The 24173-nt window shown below is 37.0% G+C and overlaps 1 protein-coding gene, 1 long non-coding RNA gene and 1 pseudogene across 2 annotated transcripts; 2 read left to right on the top strand and 1 right to left on the bottom strand.

The window, feature by feature from the left end:
* PANK3 (pantothenate kinase 3) lies at positions 1–24103 on the top strand. Its single transcript, XM_081826285.1, has 7 exons — positions 1–327; positions 7972–8324; positions 11026–11279; positions 13130–13306; positions 14348–14471; positions 16540–16665; positions 17811–24103. The coding sequence occupies exons 1-7, from the start codon at positions 300–302 to the stop codon at positions 17859–17861; spliced, it is 1113 nt and encodes a 370-aa protein (XP_081682411.1). The 5' UTR covers positions 1–299; the 3' UTR covers positions 17862–24103.
* Positions 334–2480, top strand: LOC145722606 (uncharacterized). Its single transcript, XR_014146973.1, has 2 exons — positions 334–1029; positions 1217–2480. It is a non-coding gene; the product is annotated as an uncharacterized LOC145722606 (long non-coding RNA).
* On the bottom strand, positions 4854–5226 carry LOC102741405 (large ribosomal subunit protein eL36 pseudogene; annotated as a pseudogene).
* Positions 24104–24173: the final 70 nt, after the last annotated feature.

Below are 24173 nucleotides of genomic sequence, written 5' to 3'. Positions count from 1 at the left end.
TCGGCTCGGGGGACCGGGGCCTTTTGTTTGGAGCGGCTGCGGGGGGCGGCCCCGGAGCGGCGAGGCCGGCGGCCTTCCCCAGCTCGCTCGGTCCCGGCACACCCTCGCGGGGGTGGGGAGGCCGCCCCCTGGGCCGGGCCTCGCCTCAGGCGCCGCCGCCCCGCCCTGGGCCCGCCCCGCCCGGCCTGAGGGGAGGAACCGGCTGGGCCTTCCCGCGCGGCCCAGGCACCTCCGGAGTCGCAGCCACTACCCTGCGTGGTCCGGACCCGAAGCTTCCCCTGGTTCCTTCCGCAGACGCCATGAAGATCAAGGATGCCAAGAAACCCTGTAAGATGGGGTTTGGGCCCGTCGGGTTGGGAGAGCACTTTGGGCGCCGTGTGGAAGCGCCTTAGCGGAGCGGCCTCGTTCCCGGCCTGTCGCTCCTCGCCGGCGCCTAGCACGGCATGGGGGCGCAAGGACCATTTCAGCATCGGGATGGAGGCTCCCTCTCCATCTTCCTGTGCGCGCGTGACGAACGCCTGCCGCCTCCTGGCCCTTTCCTCCCACTTCCTCCTCGAGATCTGGGACGCGCTTGGAGGAATTTTTGATTCGGTTTTTGCCAGGCAAGACTAGAGCTACCAGTCCACTCCCCCAGCTTCCTCTGAAGTCGGGTTGAAAATGGGTGTCGTTTGCGTGGGGGTATTTGCCACCCTTCCCCCCCCCTTTTTTTCCCACTAATTTCTGTGCTTCCCGCTTGTGACCTTGAAATATTGGTGTGTTCCTGGGAGTTGTCACTGCTGTTGCAATTAGTCTTTTTAAAACACGCCTGTAACTTACCAGTGGGTAATTGCCTTGGCTTGTTTTTGTTTAGAATAACAACTAGGTCGTGTTTGCTTAAAAAAAAAAAATTGATAAAAATCATGGGTATTCCTGCCACTCAGAGCTAACCGCTATTAATATTTTGGTGAATGCTCTTATTAGAGATTTTTCTACGACTACGTATGTACGTACTTTTTAATAAAACATTCTTTACATGTTTTGGGCGCCTGGGTGGCTCAGATGGTTAAGCGTCTGCCTTTGGCTCAGGTCATGATCTCAGGGTCCTGGGATCGAGTCCCGCATCGGGCTCCCTGCTCCTTGGGAGCCTGCTTCTCCCTCTGCCTCTCTCTGTCTCTCATGAATAAATAAATAAAATTTAAAAAAAAAAAAACATTCTTTACATGTTTTAAGAGACCAGATCAACTTTCATTTCCTTGTTATTTTTAGCCTTTTAAAAACCTTTTACTCCTATAAATAGTTTATTTAATCACTCACGATTTTCATACTTTGTAAGTAATTCTCCCAGGGGAACTAGGAATGTGGGGAAGCATGCTTATCTTAGAATTCTGTTGGTATTTAACAGTTTTTAGTGTCTCATGTGATCTTAGAGTTCTAAGAAATCTATAAAAGGGAGCACTGACACCTTCCCTTCTGGCCCTTCAGGGTTCGCTTAACCTCACCCGAAAGGCAACATACCAAAGCACTCTGAAAACGACTAATCACTATTTAAATGTGAGATAATTTGGTCTTAATTTTACAGATGAGGAAATTGAATTTATCTAGCCCCAGAGTAACTTTTTGAGGCTGTACCAACCAACCCTGTGCTAATGAGGTTCCCCTAAGTCGACTGACTCATAGTCCAGGGTTCGTTCTTCTGCACCCATAGGGGTATAGTTTAGTTGAAATGCTTAGAGAAACCTTTCAGATCTGGTGGTTTTATCTGCCTGCTGAAGAAAAAAATATTTTTTTTTTAAAGATTTTATTTATTTATTTGAGAGAGAATGAGAGAGAGAGAGCATGAGAGGGGGGAGGGTCAGAGGGAGAAGCAGACTCCCCACCGAGCAGGGAGCCCGATGCGGGACTCGATCCCGGGACTCCAGGATCATGATCTGAGCCGAAGGCAGTCGCTTAACCAACTGAGCCACCCAGGCGCCCCGAGGAAAAAAATATTTTAATGATGATTTCTCGTGGTAACTAGAGTTCTTGTTCAAGGAGTCTATAAAATAGTGATGTGAAGGCTTAAGTGACAGTACTATAGAACCACTTCTAATTTTTTTTATATTTGCTGAATTAAACTAATCTTGAACAGATGCAGTAATGTAAAACACTTGGACATCTTCCATTAACACATACATTTTCCCTGCTTGTCTTAGAACTTCCATTTAGTAAAATAAGTTTAACTATGACAAGCTCATGCAGACTCTTAACGGTTTTTTCTTTTTGCCATGGTAGTGATTTGATTTGTTAGATTTGGGCACACCTAAGTATTAGAAAACATTGCTTTTAAATACATCACTAATATATTAGGAGATTATAAATCAAATGCATGTATTTAACCAGAAAATAAGAAAAGGAATTAGTTTCATCTGCTGGATTGTATGAGTAAAAGGTTAGAATCTGAAATATGTGTTAATTAAACTCCAAGGAAAGGATGAAGTCAAACATTAACCTAATGAAAAATTTTTGCTAGTGAAAATATGGAAACCTGAAAAATGGCAATGTTTGTTTGCTTTACCTTTACTTAAATACTTCACATTGCTTAAATATTAGATATTAAAAAGCCAGACAATCATGGGTTCCTTTGTACCTCAACTGACAGGATGTCTTAAGGTATGTTCAACCTTTGTTTTTGTTTTGATTATTTATTTATTTATTTGACAGAGAGATCACAAGTAGGTAGGCAGGCAGGCAGAGGGAGAGGGAGAAGGAGAAGCAGGCTCCCCGCTGAGCTCAGAGTCCGATGTGGGGCTCCATCCCAGGACCTCGGATCATGACCTGAGCCAAAGGCAGATGAGCCACCCAGGCACCCCTCAACCTTTGTTTTGCTTACCTTTGTGGCATGTAGCCTAATTAACAAGATGATAGTAAAAGATACATTTTTTATTTTTAATTTGATAAGATAAAGGTTTTTGAGTCTCTGCTTTGCTAACCCAAGCTGTTACCTGAAGCTTTTGTCAAAAGCAGAGGGAAGTATATGACATATGTGTGTAGTTTGCTTCTATATAATTTGATTGGCCTGTTTGTAAATTGAATCATTACTTAAGAATTATCCCTTCCATGGGTGCCTGGGTGGCTCAGTTGGTTGAACATCTGACTCTTGATCTCAGCTCAGGTCTTGATCTCAGGATTGTGAGTTCAAGCCCCATGTTGGGCTCCATGCTGGGTGTGGAGCCTACTTTTAAAAAAAAATCCCTTCCAATAGATAATAAGATACAATTGAATATGATAGTTTCTAATATTCCCTTAGATGTACTAATATACCAAAGGAAAAAAAATATTTACCTAACACTCTTCTAAGGAATTATGATACTAAAGGTGTGAAGATGGTTATTTTCTTAGTCTATTTCAAAACACCAACATTTTTATTTGGAATGATTATTGGGAAGAGCAAAATGAATGACTTCTTTTATCCAAGAACTTGAAGCATACCTGGAATTTACCAGTGCACATGCCCATTTTAGAATTTTGTTTCTTAAAATAATCCACTAATGTTTTAAACATTTTCAACATTTGGTCCCTCTTTCTGCTAAAGAACAATTAAATCCTAATTTGGCATAGGATCCCTTTGGGCTGAAATCTGCATGGAGCCAATAGCAATTAAACAGTTCTTTAATGTTTCTCCCCCACCCCTTTACAACACCTAGCAAGACACCAAACTCTTAAAACACATTTTGTTAGAAATCAGCAGTTTGCCTTGTGGCAAGATATCTTCTGCTAGATATCAAAGGGATTGGACTTGGCAGGTTTATTCATACACAATCTACCTGGTAAGAAAGATAATTCTTGGTAGCACTTTATGCTTATGCTAGTTCTGGATATTTTTGTTACTGATGGGGAGCTAATGACAGCTCTCTTAGGCTCAGCTGAGAAACAGTTATATTTTTGAAGGCCGAATAGATTCTAGGAAAGTCTGGAGAAGGCAGTGCATATTTCCCATCATCAAAGTACTCATTTGTAGTTATGGAATGTGTGTTTTATTTTTTAAATGTGTGTCTTCGTTCATTATTTTCACCTTGGCAGAGGAGAGTTTTATTACCGAAGAATAAAAAATGTTGAGGTTATATGCAGTAAGTAGCCTGCTCATGCACTGGTGACCGACCTTTAACCTGTCTCTTGGCTAGAAGCAACAAAGCTATAGGTATAGATACTTGCCGGATTTTTTTAGGAAACCATTATTTTTCTTACCTCATGAACTCTTAGTGGACCTGTGGTTGTACTTAATAACCTTATATTTATTTGCCTCATACTTAGAATTGCGAATAAAGTTTGAGCTCCATGTCCCTTTCCCCCTCCTGTTTTGGTCAGTGACAAAATATGTATTTTTTTTTTTTAAATGTACTGGAAAATGTTGGGCGCCTGGGTGGCTCAGTTGGTTAAGCGACTGCCTTCGGCTCAGGTCATGATCCTGGAGTCCCTGGATCGAGTCCCGCATCGGGCTCCCAGGGAGCCCGCTTCTGCCTATGACCCTCCCCCCTCTCATGTGCTCTCTCTCTCTCATTCTGTCTCAAATAAATAAATAAATAAATCTTTAAAAAAAAAAAAAAAAGATACAATCTAAATTCTTAAAAAAAAATGTACTGGAAAATGTAAAGATCAGTAATCAGACCACTTACTAAATGATAGGAGTGGATCATAATTAAGAATTTGTGTTTTCTGTGGGACACACCTTCCTGGCTCAGTCGGTAGAGCATGGGATTCTTGATCTCAGGGCTGTGAGTTCGCTCGAGCCCCACGTTGGGTGTAGAGATTACCTAAAAATAAAATTCTAAAAAATTACTATTTTTTTCTTTTTTCAAGTTCCAAAGAGGCTTTATTACATACAGAGGGGAGGGGGTTCAGTCCTTCTTGGCTGCTGCTTTTTTCCCCCTGGCTGCCAGGATGTTGCTCATTTCCTCTCGGCACGGATGTGTGTCCCCACCCTTTTCTTGATGAATTTGAGGGTGCACTTGTCCTTGGAGACCTTGCGCATGCTGCTCGTGTGGGGAAGTGGTACACCTCTGGGATCATATCCCACACAAACTTGGTGTGCTTGGTGAGGCGCCCCTGGCGGCGGCTCTGCCTCAGCTTGCCCATGTTCTAAGTGACCTTGTGGCCCATGTTGAGGCCCATGGTCATAGGGTAGCACAGAGAGGCTGCTGCTCCTCCATGACTCCCGCGGCAGAGGCCCCCATACTTTTCTAATGTGATTTTTTTCTCCCCCTCTGGCATAAGGAAAGGAAATCCAGAACTCTGCTGAGTTAAAAGGCTCACTATGCCAAAGGTGGCTGTTACCAGCTTTTTTTCTTTGGAGTCACTGGCAAGGCTGAGTTCTTTCAGTCCCTACCTTCCTGATTTTAAGAAGAAAACTGTCATAATTGAGATTTAGTAAGAAATAGAAAGGACATGTAATGTTCTCATTTGCACATGATTACTGAGATATTCATCGTCTACAATATAGCATCTCTAGTTACCCTTCCCTTAAGAACAGGTAGCACTAAAAGAACAGATGTATCTCATAGGCTAGATGTGAAATGAGTCTTGGGCTTTTTGCATTCTTAATTTTAAAAACCTACCTCTGTAGGCAATAACTGTTAAATAAATCAAACAATTTTCCAATTTAATTTGCAGTTTTTTCATAGAACCTTCTGTTCCTCTAGTCGAGTGTACAAAAGTGGGTCACACAAAGATTTAAAATTGAATGGTAGTAATTGTTTCATGAGTTTGTGGTTGTTGTTGGTTGTTCTTTTTTTTTTTTTTAATATTTATTTATTTGAGAGAGGGAGAGAGAGAATCTTCAAGCAGATTCCCCACTGAGCGCAGAGCCCAGTGAGGGGCTTGAACTCACAACCTAAGCTGAAACCAAGAGTCAGTTAACTGACCGAGCCACCCAGGCACCCCTGGTGGTTGTTATTCTTTATGTGTTACATGTCATACATATCTTTTTTTTTTTTTTTTAAAGATTTTATTTATTTTTTAGAGAGCGAGTGAGAGAGAAACAGCAGGAGAGGGGAGAGGGTCAGAGGGAGAAGCAGGCTCCCCGCTGAGCCGGGAGCCCGATGTGGGACTCGATCCCAGGACCCTGGGATCATGACCTGAGCCGAAGGCAGACGCTTAACCATCTGAGCCACCCAGGCGCCCCATGTCATACATATCTTAAAATATTCTTTAGTAATTAATGTAATTTAAAAGGAATGAGGGATTTGATATACTGTAATAATAAAACATAGTTTTGTTTACAAATTCTTTTTACTTTTTGTATGGAGTTTTCTTTTTCAGATAGGACAAGTTTGGTTGTTTGATGCAAATATATCAACAAAAGCCTTTTTTTTTTCCCCCCAGATTTTATTTATTTATCAGAGAGAGAGAGAGCACAAGCAGGGGGAGCGGCAGGCAGAGCACGCACGGGAGAAGCAGGCTCCCGGCTGAGCAAGGAGCCCAATGCCATGCCGACTTGATCCCAGAACCCTGGGATCATGACCTGAGCCAAAGGCAGACGCTTAACTGACTGAGCCATCCAGGCGCCCCTTAAAAATCGTTTTAGTTATATAATATCAGAAGCATTCCTATGTTTTATCTAATGTCCATTGAAAAGTGCCCTAATTACATACCTGTTTAACAGATTGTGAAAATTCTGAAGTTATCTCTAATTTATTGGATCACTAGAGCTACTCCATATTGTTTTTTCTTTCAGTGTGTTGTCCAAGCAAACAGTTGCTGTGAATTTTCTCTCTGTAACTGTTAGTATTGGGGCTTGCTACTAGGGATTTAAAAATGGAGAAAATTTAGTCTTGTTTCTTTTACGTTTTAGTTACTTATAAAAATCTATAGGTGACACAAAAGTGTTGTGCCTGTTTGGGGTCTTACTGCCCCCCAGGTTATGGTCTTAAGTCATTTAACTTTTTTTTTTTTTTTTTTTAAGTTTCTGTTTTAACACTGTCTTTAGTATAGATCTGTATCTGGAACTTGGGTTTCAAATACAAAAACAAGTGAGCTAAAAAAAAAAAAAGAGCGAACTATTTCTCCAGGAGAAGAGAATGAGAATTACTCCTTCCTCATTTAATATTACTTACTAATTTCAGTAAGCATAAATTCTGAAATGGAGAAATGTATAGAATCCTTTCTTGTTGAATTGTATGTACCTGGTTTCTAATAGGCAGATATATCAAATAAAATATTAATATTTAAGAAACAGATTTTGGAGGGAACTAGTTTTCCTTGACAACTTACACATAAACTGTTAAATACAATTTATTCTGAAGCATTCTGTAATACGTATATCTTAAGTATTAAATTATTCTTGAGTCTCTATCATTTTGTTTAAGATCCCAGAGAATAGAAACAGACGTTAAATAAACTAAGATTCAGAGAAGTTAATGGCTTTTCCAAAGTCATATAAGTCCAGTTAGTGAGAGAGCACCAAGTTCCAAACCCAAATGATATAACTGCCTGCCCAAATGTTCCCAAATAGACTTTATCTTCAACGTTAACAGCTAATTTTATTAACCAGATGTACCAAAGAAATACATTGTTCAATGAGCAAAGAATAAGATTTCTTTTTAAGGAGGTACTTTTTCCCTTGGGTTACTTGAAGTAATTATAGGCCAGTTTTATTGCATTAAAATCTTATTAGAAACATTATCAAGCCGTAGGTGATGACCTATTTATTAAAACAGAATTGGTCCAAATTTTTCCTGATCCCCTGGGGCATATGACAAGTATTTAATAAATGAAAAGGAATACCTACCTGACCAGGAATTAAAAGGCCCTGGGCCAGCTCTAAGCATCCTGTGTTACAGGTTTTTAGAAAATGTATAAAGTAATACTTCGAAGGGAAAAAGTTGAGTTGCACATAGAAGAAGCATCTTACCCCAAAAATACTGACTGCATGATTCAGGATATATGAAGTTTGTGGCTAATTAGCTCCTAAATTGCATTTCTAAAGTTGATATATATGTATTTTTTTTTAATCCACAGCTTTCCCATGGTTTGGCATGGACATTGGGGGGACTCTAGTAAAGCTCTCATATTTTGAACCTATTGATATCACAGCAGAGGAAGAACAAGAAGAAGTTGAGAGCTTAAAAAGTATCCGGAAATATTTGACTTCTAATGTAGCATATGGATCCACTGGTATTCGGGATGTACACCTTGAACTGAAGGATTTAACACTTTTTGGGCGAAGAGGGAACTTGCACTTTATCAGATTTCCAACCCACGACCTGCCTACTTTTATTCAAATGGGAAGAGATAAAAACTTCTCAACATTACACACGGTGCTATGTGCTACAGGAGGTGGTGCTTACAAGTTTGAAGAAGATTTTCGCACAGTAGGTATCTTACTCAAAACCAAAAATTGATACCCATTTTCTCTTTCTTTTTTTTTAAAGATTTATTTATGAGAGAGTGTGGGAGCAAGAGGCGGCGGGGGTGGGGGGGCGGCGGCGGGGGTGGCCAGGAGCAGAGGGAGAGAGGGACTAGCAGGCTCTTCACTGAGCACAGAGCCCGTTATGGGGCTCAGTCTCAAAACCTTGAGATCGTGGCCTGAGCCGAAACCAAGAGTCAGACTCTCAACCCACTGAGCTACCCAGGCACCCCCTCTTTAATTTTTAAAATACGAGGCTGTTTCCTAGATTAGTTCCCCATGCTGGATATGGAGGAAGTATGTATTCATGACCAGCTTTTCATTTGGGGCACTTAAATAGCTTTTATAGACTGTGTAAAAAATTGCCCAGATTTGGGCTTATTGTACATAATATTTGGTAAAACCTGCTAAGTTCAGGGACTGCTATAAAGCTACAATAAAAGGGGATTTCAATGAATTTGGCAGCATACAAAGCCAAATATAAGTGACGTTTGAATTATTTTCTCTATTACTGTCCTATGTATGCATTGTTTTTATGTATTATTCATACAGTCCTGTCTCCCAGGGCCATCTCTTTCCTTGCCCCCCCCCCCAAAAAAAATCAGCTGAAGCCCGTGTCTTTTGATTAAGTAGACATCTGAATGAGAGTCATGTTAGCCCTTTTTTCTGGTTTTATCCACCAACCTTACCATGTTCCTATCTCAAAGGGGGTCATTTGGATATAGCAAGAGGACTACGTAAACATTGATTTATTAAGTGCTAGTGGGGGTTTGCCAAGCTTCTAATCCTTTCCTGTAGAATAAAGATCAGAAAGTTGGCATTTGGAAGTACTGAAATTTGTTTTCTTTGAAAATATGCATGTGAACCATTTAATTTCTTAAATTCATATAAGAAAAGTCTGTTAATAGAAGATAAGTTATCGCTTATGGCTGACATAAGTGAGCCCCTTAAACTTTGGGATAGTTTAAAAGTCTAAATTGTTACTAATTTTTTTCTTTTGATGGATAATACTGATTTGTATTCAATTTATTGAGTAATTTGAACATAAATTTCATAGATTTGAGACTAGTTTGCTTGAACATGTGATATTTAGTGTTTGCCAGAATTCTTACCAGAAGCAGTATCCTTGAAGCCAGCTTTCACCTGACATTGAAGTATCAATTATTTTCTTTTTTTTTTTTATGATTTTTATTCCTGTATTAGCATGAACTGGGGGAGGGGCAGAGGGTGAAGCTGACTCCCCACTGAGCAGGAGCCCTGCGGGGCTCAATCCCAGGACCCTGGGATCATGACCCTAGCTGAAGGCCAAGGCTTAACTGACTGAACCACCCAGGCGACCCAGAAGTATCAATAATTTCTAGTGATGAAGTTCTGTAATAACTTTATGTTGATGCTCAATCATTTATTAAGCTAAATATTTGGGCTTAATATGTGTCAGGTAATATGTGTCAGGTATTATGCTAGACACAGAACTCAGCTGGGAATAAGATCCAGTCTTAGCCTTGAAAGAGTGCAGTATTCTAGACCACACAGATAAGTGAGTTATAAGTAAAAGTACAACGCCTCAAGTATTGATACGAAAAGCAGTGCCATGGGAATACCAGAGTAGTATTACCTAACAAGTTCTGGAGAATGAAAGCTTCCCAGAGGAAGTGATCTCTAAGTTGAGATCTTTTTTACAAATAGTTTATAATACATTCTTTACTAACCTGAAATGAACTTAATAATTTCAGACTAGTACCCAAACTATAATATAGAAATTGATAGAGTCTCTGGTATGATCACATGAGAAGGCATAATGAGAGAGTTAGATGCTGGCACTTCAACATAAATTCACCATGAATTTTAAAGGCACAAATGCTAGTAGATTGATACGGTATGTTTTATTGGAGAATCTTGTACCTTAAGTGGTGTTGCTGTTTGTGACATAACACTCTTAAGATGCTAAATAACACTTGGGAAAATTCCAAACAATAAAAAAGTCCAATATTTCCTCAGTTTATATGGTGGTTACATTCCTAGCAAATTTAGCATATATATAAAGAATACTTTGTGCTTACACAGGCTCAGATAATTATAAAGAAATTTTTTTTTTTTTTAATTTATTTGAGACAGAGCACAAGCAGGGGAACGGGCAGAGGGAGAAGCAGGCTCCCCGCTGAGCAGGAAGCCCCATGTGGAACTTGATCCCAGGACGCTGGGATCATGACCTGAGCTGAAGGCAGACACTTAACCAACTGATCCACCCAGGCACCCTTACAAACAAATTTTCTTACTGCTCCCTAAAAAAATGTCTGTCAGAAGGCTCACAGATAAGACAGGAATAGGATAATAACTTTGTTTTTGCACAACTGCCCTACCCATTGCAGATATCCGGCATCCCAAATCCCTGCCCACTAAATGTTAGTTTGGTCCTCTTCTCCACTCCATCTTTGTGAAAACTGAAATATCCCTAAAAATTTTCAGAATGCATCCAGAGGTAATACCACTATCACTGAGAACCATTGGACTAAGATTCTGACACAAAACAAAAAAAGGGAAAATGTACGGGTCATAGATGATTTTGAAGTTTTATAAAGTTCATGAAAATTATACAGTGCAGTTGAGTCATATTTTGAATACTGTCCCTTGTTCACTTTATAAAACTTCTGTGGTGTTTTTTATAGATTGGAAACCTCCACCTGCACAAACTGGATGAACTTGACTGCCTTGTAAAGGGCTTGCTGTATATAGATTCTGTCAGTTTCAATGGACAAGCAGAGTGCTATTATTTTGCTAATGCCTCAGAACCTGAGCGATGCCAAAAGATGCCTTTTAACCTGGATGATCCCTATCCACTGCTGATAGTGAACATTGGTTCAGGAGTCAGTATTTTAGCAGTCCATTCCAAAGACAACTATAAACGAGTAACCGGGACAAGGTAGTGACCTTTCTGTTCTTATTGCAGCATTCATGTTTTATACACACAAGTTGTGAAATCATCTTAATGCTAGCCTCTAACATGCATTTGTGCAGTAGCAAAAAATGTAGCTGTGCAAGTATAAGTTAAAGTGTTGCAAATAATACTGTTTTATAAGGTATGTGTATAAAGACTCAAACTAAAATAATTAAATATTTATATTTGCTTGACATCAATTGGCATCAAAATTTCCATAATCGTAAAAGGGAATTTTTATCTGGACTGATTGCAATAACTTTTTTTTTTTATTATGTTAGTCACCATATAGTACATCATTAGTTTTTGATGGTAGTGTTCATGATTCATTGTGTCCCATAACTTTCTATTTTCCAAAGCATTCCTCTCCTTGTTTCTCCAGTGTTGTATGATCTATTTAAGCCTGAAGTTTGCCACTGGTCAGCTTGCATGCTGGTTGGATTAGATTCACATTTTAAGTGTCCTATTGGGCAACATTGTAATAATTCTTTTTGCTTTAAGATTTATTTTATTTATTTGAGAGAGAGTGGGGGGAGGGGCAGAGAGAGAGAGAATCTCAAGCAGACTCTCAGTTGAGCACGGAGCCCCATGCAGGGCTTAATCTCATGAGCCTGAGATCATGACCTGAGCCGAAATCAAGAATCAGATGCTCAACCAACTGAGCCACCCAGGTGCCCCTGTAATAATTCTTATAAGATGAATTTAACATGAGCTCATTATGGGATAACATTGATGTTCTAAATATCCCTAAGATTTTCTATGATGCCTGAAATATTGTGAAATAAAATTTTTTAAAAATTGTTCTTATGATTCTGATACTTCATCAGCTTTTAAGGATAGAAGCTCCTAATTATTTGAGGAAGAAAGATGGGGGTTTATGAAAAAGAACTCATTGCCATTTTAAAGTAGTGCTCCTATTACTAAAGTGATACTTAAATTTTTTGTTGCAAGTAAACTCTACCCCCATGTGGGGCTCAGACTCATGACCCTGAGATCAAGAGTCAGTGCTCAGCTGGCCAGGCACCTCTAAGTGATACTTAAATTTAATTAGTATTTTATCTCTGTGGTGGCTAAAAATCTACCTCCATTGTGACTCTATGCCAAAGACTTACAGGGAAATATTACCTATTTCATTCTAAAAGAAATTCAGTCTGTTAATTAAATTCTGGCAGTGATCAGGGATACATGGAGTCTGTTAGAAATTTAGGTGAGACTGGGGAGCAAAGGTTTTGATTTTAGGGATTAGAGAAGCATGATTTCATTTTATCAGTATATCCAAAAAAATAATAGAACCAAGTAAATTTTTATCATTAACGTACTGACCAGCCTGACATAAATTTTCTCACCATATTCATTTCTGGGTCATTTTAAATGCTAATGTGTCACACTGAATAGATTTCAGCCTTGTCAGACCAAGTAAATAGGCCTTTCACTAAATCATTTCCTGGAAACCATTTAGAGTTGCAAGCTTTCTCCTTTTAATTCATATGGTACTAATTTTTAACACTGCTTCCCCCCACACACACATGTAAAAGCATTTATTTTTAGCAATTACAAAGTGTAAGGAATTGGGTAAAGATATTAGAAGATATTCAACATCTCTTCCTGCCTTCATGTTGCTATCACCAACTGATTTTTCCCTCTTTGGTTCATTCCTTCATCTGACAAGTTTAGTTTGGCATTTTTCTTCATTATGTTGATATTTCAGCACTTGGTATTAGCAATGTGTTCTTTCTTTGTGTTTATTAATTACATGGATATTCCATCTTTTTACTCTGGAGAAAGAATACAGTGTTAATGTAACTTACCCAGTTTTCTTTCTTTTTTTTTTTCAGCCTTGGAGGGGGTACTTTTCTGGGTTTATGCTGTTTATTGACTGGCTGTGAAAGTTTTGAAGAGGCTCTTGAAATGGCATCCAAAGGTGACAGCACCCAAGCTGACAAGCTGGTCCGTGATATTTACGGAGGAGATTATGAAAGATTTGGTCTGCCAGGTTGGGCTGTAGCATCTAGGTAAGTTTAATATTTATATTGTAATTAAAGTTGCTTATTTAGTTTTTAGAAAGCAACATATCAGGAAATTGTTAGGGGGCTTACTGTTACCCAGTTTAGGTTCCAAGTTGTGAACACGCATGTAGTTTAAAAATAAGATACACATTAAGGGGGCACCTGGGTGTCTCAGTCAGTTAAGCATCTGCGTTCAACTCAGATCATGATCTCAGGGTCTTGGGATCGAGCTCTGCATTGGGCTGTCCTATCACCAGTGAGTCTGCTTCTCCCTCTCCTCCTGTGATCTCTCTCGCTTTTGCTATTTTTTTTTTTTTTTTAAAGATTTTGTTTATTTATTTGACCGAGACACAGCGAGAGAGGGAACACAAGCAGGGGGAGTGGGAGAGGGAGAAGCAGGCTTCCCACCGAGCAGGGATCCCGATGCGGGGCTCGATCCCAGGACCCGGGGGTCATGACCTGAGCTGAAGGCAGACACTTAACGACTGAGCCACCCAGGTGCCCCACGCTTTTGCTATTCTTAATGTTTATATACATTAAGAAGTCTCCCCTGGTGTACCCCATAGGAAACCATTTTTATTAATTCTTGAATATCCTTTCAGTATTTCTTCATGCAAGTATAAATACATATCCTTATCCTCCCCTTATACAGAAGGTAGCTTTCAGAAGGTAACATTAATATACCATTATACAGCATACTACTATATGTACTCTTCAATAGGCAATATATCCTAGTCTGTGTGCCGCCCTCCCTCCCTCCCTTTCTCTTTCTCCCCCCTTCTTCTCTCCCCCTTCTCTTCCTTTACCTTCCCCCCTCCTACCCTCCCTCCCTTATTAACAGCCTTTTGGTATTTTATTGAGTGGATTTATCAGAGTTTGATGGTGGTTTCTGGTTTTCTGCTTTGTATAGTTCAATGGGTCAGTCAGTAACCTTGCTACCACATACCTTATTTTGTACTTGTGTAAATTTATCTGTAGGATAAATTCCAAAAATGTATGAAGTGTTGCTTAATTATCAACAGAATTTTGTTTTTCATTTCTCTGCAGTTTTGGGAATATGATTTATAAGGAGAAGCGAGAATCTGTTAGTAAAGAAGATCTAGCAAGAGCTACTTTAGTTACTATCACCAATAACATTGGTTCTGTGGCACGAATGTGTGCTGTTAATGAGGTAAAAAAAATTAACTATTTGAAAAATGTGGATTGGAGCTTTATGTACATGTAGCAGGGCTTCTTTGTGTTCCTTAGAGACCTGTAGGATTGAGAGATATCTCCTCCATTAAATCCCAAGGCTCATTAGCTGTATATGCCATGTGTACCTAATTGTTATGTTACCTTTAAGGAAAGTAGCAGATAATTCAAGTTGGAAATAGAACAAAGAGATACTTATATTTCAAATTTATCTAGAAACTTTTCCAGAAATACACAACCTAAATTTCTTGAAGATAGAAAATTCTTTCCAAACGTAGGACGTTTTTGAAGTAACTAATTATTGAAAGGGGTATTTTTTGCTGTTAATGTTGCATTTGATTAGCGAGGTGCTTAGAAGTTTTCTTACTGCCTTCGGCTTCTTTACAGTGCTGCCTTGTTGCATATGGATCAAGCAGCATTGTACAGGGCTATGAAGGCATTGAGACTTGTTCTTCACCTGAACTTTGAATGATGTATACTTACAAAAAGCATATACTCCTATATTTACCCTCATTGTTGGGTTATTTTTATTTGAAGGGGATTATATATACAATTCTGCCTTCATGTAATAGATGTATTTCCCACTTAATTTTTGTAAATATCAAATACTTTAAATGAAGTGGGAATTTTACTTTTTGAGGGAATCCTGCATTTGTTCATTCATTTATTCATGAAGTATTTACAGAGTACCATGTGCCAGGCATTGTTCTAGGCACTTGGGATACATTAGTGAAAAAAACAAAGATCCCTGACTTTATGCAACTTCATCCATTCTAGTGATTTAATAAATTTTTAGTATGTATTTGGTGATAAATGCAATTTAAAAAAAAAAAATCAAACAAGATGAAGAGAATTGAGAGTAGACCAGCAGAAGACAAATGGTTGAGTAATTGGGTTGTTGAAGGAAGGCTTTATTGAAAATGTAATCCTTGGATAAATATTGAAAGGAGGTGAGATAATCAGCATGCAGATATTTGGGGAAAGAGAAGCTCCAGCAGAGAACAACTGTGAAAAGACCCAAATTAATTATTTGAATTATTCTGTTTAAATCCAGAATTCTAAGTTTCTCAATAACAGCATAGTAAGTTGGTTGAGAGAGCCACTAACAGATGTTCTAACCCAGGTTTAGGGAATATTTCACACTGGGGGGCTGACAATAATCTGGGACCTTTTTTCTTAGCCCTATAGATCTAGATTTTCACTGGCCACTTGACTTAACAGTAACTAAGGCCATAGTTTACACTACCCAAACTCAGTGTGCAAAAATGTATACTCAAAGTTCAGTATATTATTGTGAGAGTAGAAAGGTTTTCTGGAGACTGAAACACCAGTTCCTCCATATAAGACTTCCTTCAAGGTATATATGGAACCAAATTAGTGAGTGGAATCTTGGAGAGTGACTTAATAGGGTAGGCTGGGGCCGGAGATGCTGGAAGCCTCAAGTTTACAGTGTTTTAATCCTAAACCCATTTAAAATACTCTTCCTTGGTTTGTCTCCTTTGATCTCAATACTGTTTCTCCAAATTACTTTCTTAATAGATTATTTACTGGCCATTTTCAAAAACAAGTCTCACCTAAAATCATTTACTAAAGTCTTTCCAGAACTTTTTTTAAAAATAGACTATATTTTTTAGAGAAGTTTTAGGTTCACAGCAAAATTGAATAGAAAATACAGAGTTCCCATATATACACTTGAACCCCACACCTACACAGCTTCCCCCACTGTCAACATCCAGAACCAGATTGGTACCTTTGTTAGTCACTGAACTTGCAGTGACACATCACTATCACCCAAAGCCCATAGTTTACATTTGGGCTCACTCTTGTGTACATTCTTTGGGTTTTCACAAATGTGTAGTGTCATATCCTGAACTAAATTTTAAATATTCAGGATTGTGGAGATATATGTACTAGGAATGTAATAGACACTAAAAAATAGGGTAGTAGTTGTTTACATTTTTAAGTAGAGATTTTCTAAACCCTACTGTATTGTAAATTCTACTTGATAATTCTTACTTCAACTTATTTTCTTTGTTCTTTTCTTTTAGAAAATAAACCGAGTTGTCTTTGTTGGGAACTTTTTACGTGTCAATACTCTCTCAATGAAACTTTTGGCATATGCACTGGATTATTGGTCAAAAGGTCAACTGAAAGCATTGTTTCTAGAGCATGAGGTATGATAGGAAAGTAATGCTTTGCAAATTTTAATAGCATGCTTTTATATACAGATTCATACATTGCTTCTTACTGTGTACTCTTAAGTATAAAACTGTTTTACCTAAATAGTATATTGAGTCCCCCATTTCAATTTGAGTTGGGGGGATAGGCGTTAACTATAACCTGGTAGGCACCCCATTAAGATGGAGTTTCCCATTTCCTCTGACCAAGAGAGAGAGGGATATTAGGTCTTGTGAGCTCCTTAAATATTGGGGCTGCTTGTGTACTTAAATTGTATTTTTTTTGTTTTTTTTTCTCCCCTGAGATAACAAATCTTAAATGTGAACACCACAAAAATAAATAATTTAGCAATGAAAATTCTTCTGAATCCTCCCACCACAACCTCATCCCCCACATCCACAGGGACCACTGTTAAAATTTTGAAGATTCTTCTTCAAGATTTTTTTCCTATTCATTCACTACATCCAGTTACTCTGATCTGAAATTATCAGTTCATACAATGTTTTGGATTAAGTAAATTTACCTTGAATTGTTTTGTTTCTAGTCAAATGGACATAATAATTTAATAACACAGATTCAGAGTATTCTCTTGCGTTTGTTTCGCTGTCACTGCTCTCACTGTGGTGTACTGCTATGCAGGCTCCACATGGCGTGCTGTGTGCGGGGAGAGTGGCAGGTGGAACAAAAGGACTTGTATTGAGGAAAGAGGAGAGGGGCTCAGAATTGTAGTAACAGCCCTAGAAGCTTTTCAGTGTCTACAAGCCACACTTTAAAAAATGTGTATTTCAGAGTGCCTGGGATGCTGAGTTGGTTAAGTGACTGCCTTCGGCTCAGGTCATGATCCTGGAGTCCCAGGATCGAGTCCCCCGTCAGGCTCCCTGCTCAACAGGGAGTCTGCTTCTCCCTCTGACCCTCACCCCTCATTCTCTTTCTCTCTCTTTTTCTCTCTCAAATAAATAAAATTTAAAAAAAAATAAATGTATTTCATATTTTTCAAATATTAGCTGACAACACAGAAGTTGGTAGGTTTCTGAATAAAAGTTCTTAAATAGATTATACATAAGTATCTGTTCCTAATAGTTAATATTGTATGCTAATTTAAAAGCTGAACTGCATTAATAATTGTTTTAAAATTACACAGGGATACTTTGGAGCAGTTGGTGCACTTCTTGGGCTGCCAAATTTCAGCTAAAAAGCATCAGGTTTTTCTCTGCTAATAAATGTCATCCATGAGGAACTGAAAACCAGAGGCATTATTACTGCATTATTGTCACTGGGAACCAAAGGATAACAGAGTAGCACTATTCCTGTTGATTTTTAAATGTCACAGTGGTAAGCTGCTAAAAGTTGCCATATTAAAAGAGGGAGCTCGGTAACATGTGAAGTATTTCTAATTGAAATGCTTTCCCTTCTGTATATATCCAGTGTTAAATCCTTAAAATGCAATACAGCCTCTGATTATTGAGCTTCCTCTCAGAAGATTTTCTATTTATTTTATGTAGCCAACTCTTGCAGTACTGTATGCTCAAACACAAATCTTAAAGTCTCTGAAATGTTAAGCTCCTGAAGATAATTGGATCTGGATATTTGTTGCAAGTGCGTTCTGTGTGTCTTGGTTACTAGTAAGTGGGCAGTAACATACCCTATATCAAACTTACTGAAATGGCTATCAAAAATGATCGTTTTGATGTGATTTTAGAAATGTTAAGGCAATATGAATTATTCATGATTGTAGTTTTCTCAACATTTCTCCCACCAAAAAAGCATGTTTATATGATCTTTTCCCAGAAGTACAAGCTTTTTCAAATGCCATAATTTGTTTGAAATACTATTGTTAAATATTAGCCTGAATTTTAAGATGAATCCTAGAAAATCACATAATTGGTGATAATTGCACTTTCTGTATTTTATGTTAATCATTATATTTTAAAAATGTTTTGTTATAGAGACTTAATTACATATTTGAAAATCCACTTAATGAGGTCCCAGGACTACACTAATAGAATATGGTTTGTGTGCATTGATAGAGACCTGTGCTCTCTCTATACCACATTTATCTCGGACCTGAACTTAGTCATTTCTGTTTAATTAGGTCTGAAACTTCAAAGCTAGAGACTTTAATCTATTATGAACAGCAACAAAATCACATTTATTCTAAAGAGATGTCATGGAAATCTAAAAGATGAGTTGTTTTGAAACTGTAGGGGTCTGAGGCAGTATTGCAAAATTAGAAAAGGATCAGTGTTTTGTACATTCTGGTAATAAAGACATTATAGTTCCAAAATTTGTAAATCCTTTTCCCTTGGAATTTGTTCTCTATTTTGAAGTCATTTTTTATAATGTTACTAATTTTTTCAGATACTTTGGCAGTAACATTTTTGGAGGTCCAGTAGTTCAGCAAAGTTGTTCAAGCCTGTTAATTAATTGGTTTAAGAAGTAGACTTGGGGAAAATATTCACTTCCTTAAATTACCAGTAAATGTGGATATACTTTGAAGAGCTTAAAAATTGTTTACATTATAGGAAGAAAGAAGTATTAATATGTTTTTACGGAACATAATTTTCCTCCATAAGGAACAATTTGCAGTAGAGGTGCTTGATAAAGACATTTCTCCTTACAGTTCTCAAGTTTTGTCCTCAAATATTTAAAATTCAGTTTTATTTAATCTAAAGACATGAACATATGAATAATAGGAGTGACTATTCAGAGGGAAAAGCATGTAAGGTAATTTTTTAGAATTTAGAATATTTGGAAGTTTGAATTCATGTCGAGTCAATAAGTCACTTTGAAAACCTACAATGACTAAATGTTTCTTACTTTAATGTTTCCATTGTTATGGCAAGATATTTCTGTCACTACAAAAAGCCATGTGTTCAATTTATTTTAAAATTTTGTGATTTGGACATTTGTACAAAAAGTTTTTATTTTTAAATGATAATTTCAAGTTCATGGCAAACTATTAGCACCTATAGACCTGGGGCTGTCTTTAAGAAAGGAATGGAATTGTCAGAGTCCATGTAAATTAATTTGATCAATGTTTTGGTTAATTTGGGACTGTGATTCATACTTTTGTCCTTTAAAACTGAAGTTACCTGTTAAAATGCATATACAGTGAACAACCATTTCACCACTGTTGCTCTTGGCTATTCTCATGTATAATCAAGAATTACTGGAGCAATAAGCATGAACACAAAGTTTTGATGAAGACTGACAAGATTCTAGTTTTTTATTATAATCTCAAAATTCTTTATAAGCATACAGTGGTAAATAGGTTTAGTTCTTAGCCCGATCAGCATAATGCCTCAAAGCTCTATTTCTATTAGACTGTACAATTTAAGAACATGAAGTGTAAGCCATACGTAATTTTACGTTTTCTAGTAAGCATATTTAAAAAGTAAAAAGAAACTGGTGAAAATCATTTCTATTTAACCCAGTATACCTGGTATGTCACCATTTCAACATATAATCACTATAAAACGTTATTTAGGAAATAATGTATTGTTTTTTAACTCTGTCTTTAAAACCAGTGTATATTTATACTTTGGGCACACTTCAGTTTAGGCTAACCACATTCCAGGTTCTCAAGCCACATTTGGATAGTGGCTTCTGTACTAGACAGTGCAGTTCCAGAACTAGCTCTTAAAAAAAAAAAAATGAACACTATCATGTATCCATTAAAACTTTATGAATAAAGGCTTTTTAAAGACTGTTTGAGAGGGGATATGGGAAATACTATTTTTTATGGAAAAAGATACGGGAACTTTTTTTTTTAAAATACAGAAGGAGGTTAAGAAGTAGCTCATTTGGTTTAGTTTATTTTACAGACTAGCTGTATTTCTGATCAATCCAAAAATGTCTTACATTGGATCCTGCCATTTTATCATACTGTATATCATTTTTCTAGTGATACTGATAAGTTGCCCAAGACCCATCCTGACTGGCCTCAACAATCTCCAAAATGTCAGTTTCCTTCACTGAAGCAAATTTGATGATTCCAGTGACTTAAATCCACCCAACCTTATGTAATTGAACTTTGAGAAGACAATTTTAAAGGACTAAAAAGAGACCCTTTTAATTCTTGAGTTCTGTACACACAAGTTCTTTACAATTTTTGGATTTAATTTCCATTCTTAAAAAATGGTAAAATATTTTCAAATACAAAGAGCACTATCAGGTTGTTTTGGGGCTTGATGAAGAACACAAGGTCTAGAACTTTCCACCACCAGCCACCCCCCCCCCCCAGAAAAAGATTGCCTTTTAACTAGAGATGTTTAGAAATAATGGCCTTCAGTTCTATACCCAGTTTCTCCAAAGACATAGTATTAGACTTGCTTGCCTGTCAACGGGGGCATTCCTTGCTCAGCTACTCTAAATAGGTGGGCTCTTCATTTGGGTTAAGTCAGTGCCATTGCCAATAATATACATGGCCATTGACAGTCTTTCAAGAGGTTCAGATTCTTTGCCAAATAGTAGATTCTGTAAAGATTCCTGAGTTTTTTACCTTTGCATGCAAATGTGATTATTGCAGGTACCAGTTCCTGAAAGTCCCATTTCTATAAGAAAAATGATGCAGCTAAAGGGAAAGGTTTTCCTCTATGTCTGATGGAACTCTTGCCTTGTAAGAGCAGTCTCTTACATCTTGCCTTGATTTCTAAGGTTGCATTCTTGGGTGGAAAGCTTAGCAAGGCAGTAGTTTCCAGATACCCTTTATAACCACTCTGCTTGTTATATGCAAAAATGTTCATATTTTGTATAGTGTATATTTTTTTTCTGTTGAGCACTTTATGCTTTTTAGTCTATTGCATTTGAGAAAATATAGTTTAGAAATCCTTATTTAAAGCCATGTAAAAACCGTTCAAAGGGTAATAACCAGAAAAAATGAGTGTGCATTATTTTGCATTTAACTCATTGTTTTGTGGTATATATAAGCAAAATATTAGAAATATATTGCCTTTTTGTAATACTCTTTGACCTTATTTAAGATGATTTGCCAAGAAATGTCACTGATGCCCTATTTTCCTAATGAGTTTATTAAATGTGGGTTTTATTCTAATACTGAAGGAATTCAGCCAGCTTTGTTTCTGTCATCAGATAACCTCAGAAAATAATGTGCTTTATCTATATTACTGTCTGTTTTCCATATTTGAGACAGTAGTGGTCTTATATTTTCTACTGAGCCTAGTAATAATCAGAGACCAAAAGAGGTAATTTTTTTCTTCCTTTAAGGTATTTTTAATAGCCTAATAAAAATGATGGTGGTATAAAAAGTAAATCACCCCACCTTTTTGACCATATCTAAAATTCTGAGTAATTGCCACTTCCAAAAAGTCTTCTCAAAGCAGTCTCTATTGCTTGTGTTATCGCTTGTGTATTCAATGGATGTGGGATCTTAACTTGGTATTATATTAGAAATAGTGCCAGCCACTGGTCTAAATTCTTTGAATATTATTTTATTTCATTGTAAAATGAGGGAATTGATTTGATACAATGGGAAACAACTCAGTTATCGTCAGGATCCTGAAAAAAGTTGCTCCATTCATGGCAGCATTTGGAAAGACTAAAATAATTTGTTCAGGTATGTTGTGTCCTGTTTTGGAGTTAATTTGATTTGTATATGTTGATAGAGGCACTAGATTCTGGATTCTTACCAAGCCAGTAGAATGGTATTAGTTACTCTCTCATAAGGTTATGTTCTTGTCTGTAATAGCCTAGTAGATAAAGTATTATGAGGGATTTTATATATATATTATTAAAGTGGGTGTGTGTATGTGCACACGCATGGTTGCACACTTTAATCTGTGGGAGTATCTGGAATTTTTATTGTGTTAACTTTTAAATTATGTGGACATTATTATAGTTTTTCCATTGTACAAAAAGAAACATCCTGCTAGATTCATGAATGTTTGAATATTAGATATATTTGGGATTTTTAGTGGTCCTTTAAGCTGTTTCTTCTTTCTGATCATTGTGAGTAGGAACAGATGCGGGATAAACCCCCTCTAGGAATTACTTACTGCTTTTGTCAGACACATTTTGTAGCAAAATTTATAAAACAATTTTAATTACCTCCAGGTGAGTTGAAATATCATGTGTTCTAGCCGTTTACATCAAAGATGAAGACTCAAAATGCTTTTATCCTTAGAATTGTCTGAGAATAATCAGACTGTACATGGTTCTGACATTCCCAGCTTATTATTTAAAATAAATGTAGCAGTGAGTTGATACTGGGACTTCCAAGTACTAAATAGTTGTGCCGAATGATGTGTGTGAGGGGAAATAATTTTTTTTCTTAAAGAAATCTTTATATTCTGGCTCTTTGAGTTGTTAAGAGATTATTTTTCTTTGAAATTTTCAGTCATTTTGCTGCAGCTGCCACTAATTTTGTGTTTAAAAGAACTAATGAATATATTTTTTAAAGGAGTAAATGAAGTTAATATGCAACTGAATTTCTAAGATATTGCTGACTTTTTTTGCTATTAACATCTTTCATTCATTGCATTGCTTACAGTTTCAGTAGCTTCCAAAGAAAACATCTGAGTTTTTACATAATTTGTAAAGTATACATAAGTAATGCAAATAGTTTGAAATTATTTTAGCTTTATGTTGTATCTCTGAATCATGGACATCATACCTGGCGTAATCAGTAGTTATTGCAGATACTAAGTAAGCCATTTTTAAATTTATAATTTTTTTCTGAGATGCCCTTTTTAGTTTGCAATGTTTAGAAACAAAAGGTAACTTTATACACCTAACATCAGTATCTTAGTCTCTTTGTCCCATATATAATTAATGGAATTAGGATGTAAGTCCTATTAAGACAGTTTTATTTTATTTTTATATATTGTATTTTTTCCTTTTTATTTGAACTACATTGAGACTGACTTTTTGACTGAAGTTGAATGGCATTTGTCTTAATCCTGCCCAGTTATTGACCAAATCATATCTAGATGTTTGTATGTTTTAATTTTACTTACACGAGCCATTTCAGTTTAAGTTGCCTTATTCTATCACATTGTTCTTGTCACGTCTAAGCTTTGTCATGTTGGAATTCTTTTAACACTGAATCTGTGATGTAAAAATGTATGATGTGCTACAAATTTTATTCATAATTAACTTATAGCCTATTGTAACCTATAAAACATTTCTTGTAAATTGTCCAGTTTATTTTTTGATTTATGTACATTTTCTTTTGTAAATTTTTCAAAACACTTGTTGTGGCCTGTTGTATAAACATTCCTGTGCTCTTCTTAATGCTTATTTGCATGAAAGAAACTTAGGTTTTGCTTGTTTATATTGGATGGCCATTAAGCCAACTTTGGTACTCTCTGCCTTCTTTCCTGTAGTTTAACTTTTTCTAGTTTTGTTCATATTCTAAATAAATGTTAAAATCATTCTTACTTCCTACTTTCCAAATAAATTCTCTAAGTTGTTTAATATGTGTATCTTTTTATTATTTCATTTTATATATTGTACTCCTGCATTTTCACTCTGAATTAAAGTTGTA

This window comes from Leptonychotes weddellii, chromosome 7 (genome assembly GCF_054177405.1).
Source record: "Leptonychotes weddellii isolate Sample4059 chromosome 7, ASM5417740v2, whole genome shotgun sequence".
NCBI classification, from domain to species: Eukaryota; Metazoa; Chordata; class Mammalia; order Carnivora; family Phocidae; genus Leptonychotes; species Leptonychotes weddellii.
This window is presented reverse-complemented; position numbering and strand designations above follow the sequence as displayed.

Excerpts from the sequence above, each read along its gene's own strand:
- PANK3 (XM_081826285.1), top strand. The coding sequence starts at position 300 with ATGAAGATCAAGGATGCCAAGAAACCCT. Across the intron at positions 8,325-11,025 it reads TTGAAGAAGATTTTCGCACA|ATTGGAAACCTCCACCTGCA; the intron begins GTAGGTATCTTA and ends TGTTTTTTATAG. Across the intron at positions 11,280-13,129 it reads AAACGAGTAACCGGGACAAG|CCTTGGAGGGGGTACTTTTC; the intron begins GTAGTGACCTTT and ends TTTTTTTTTCAG.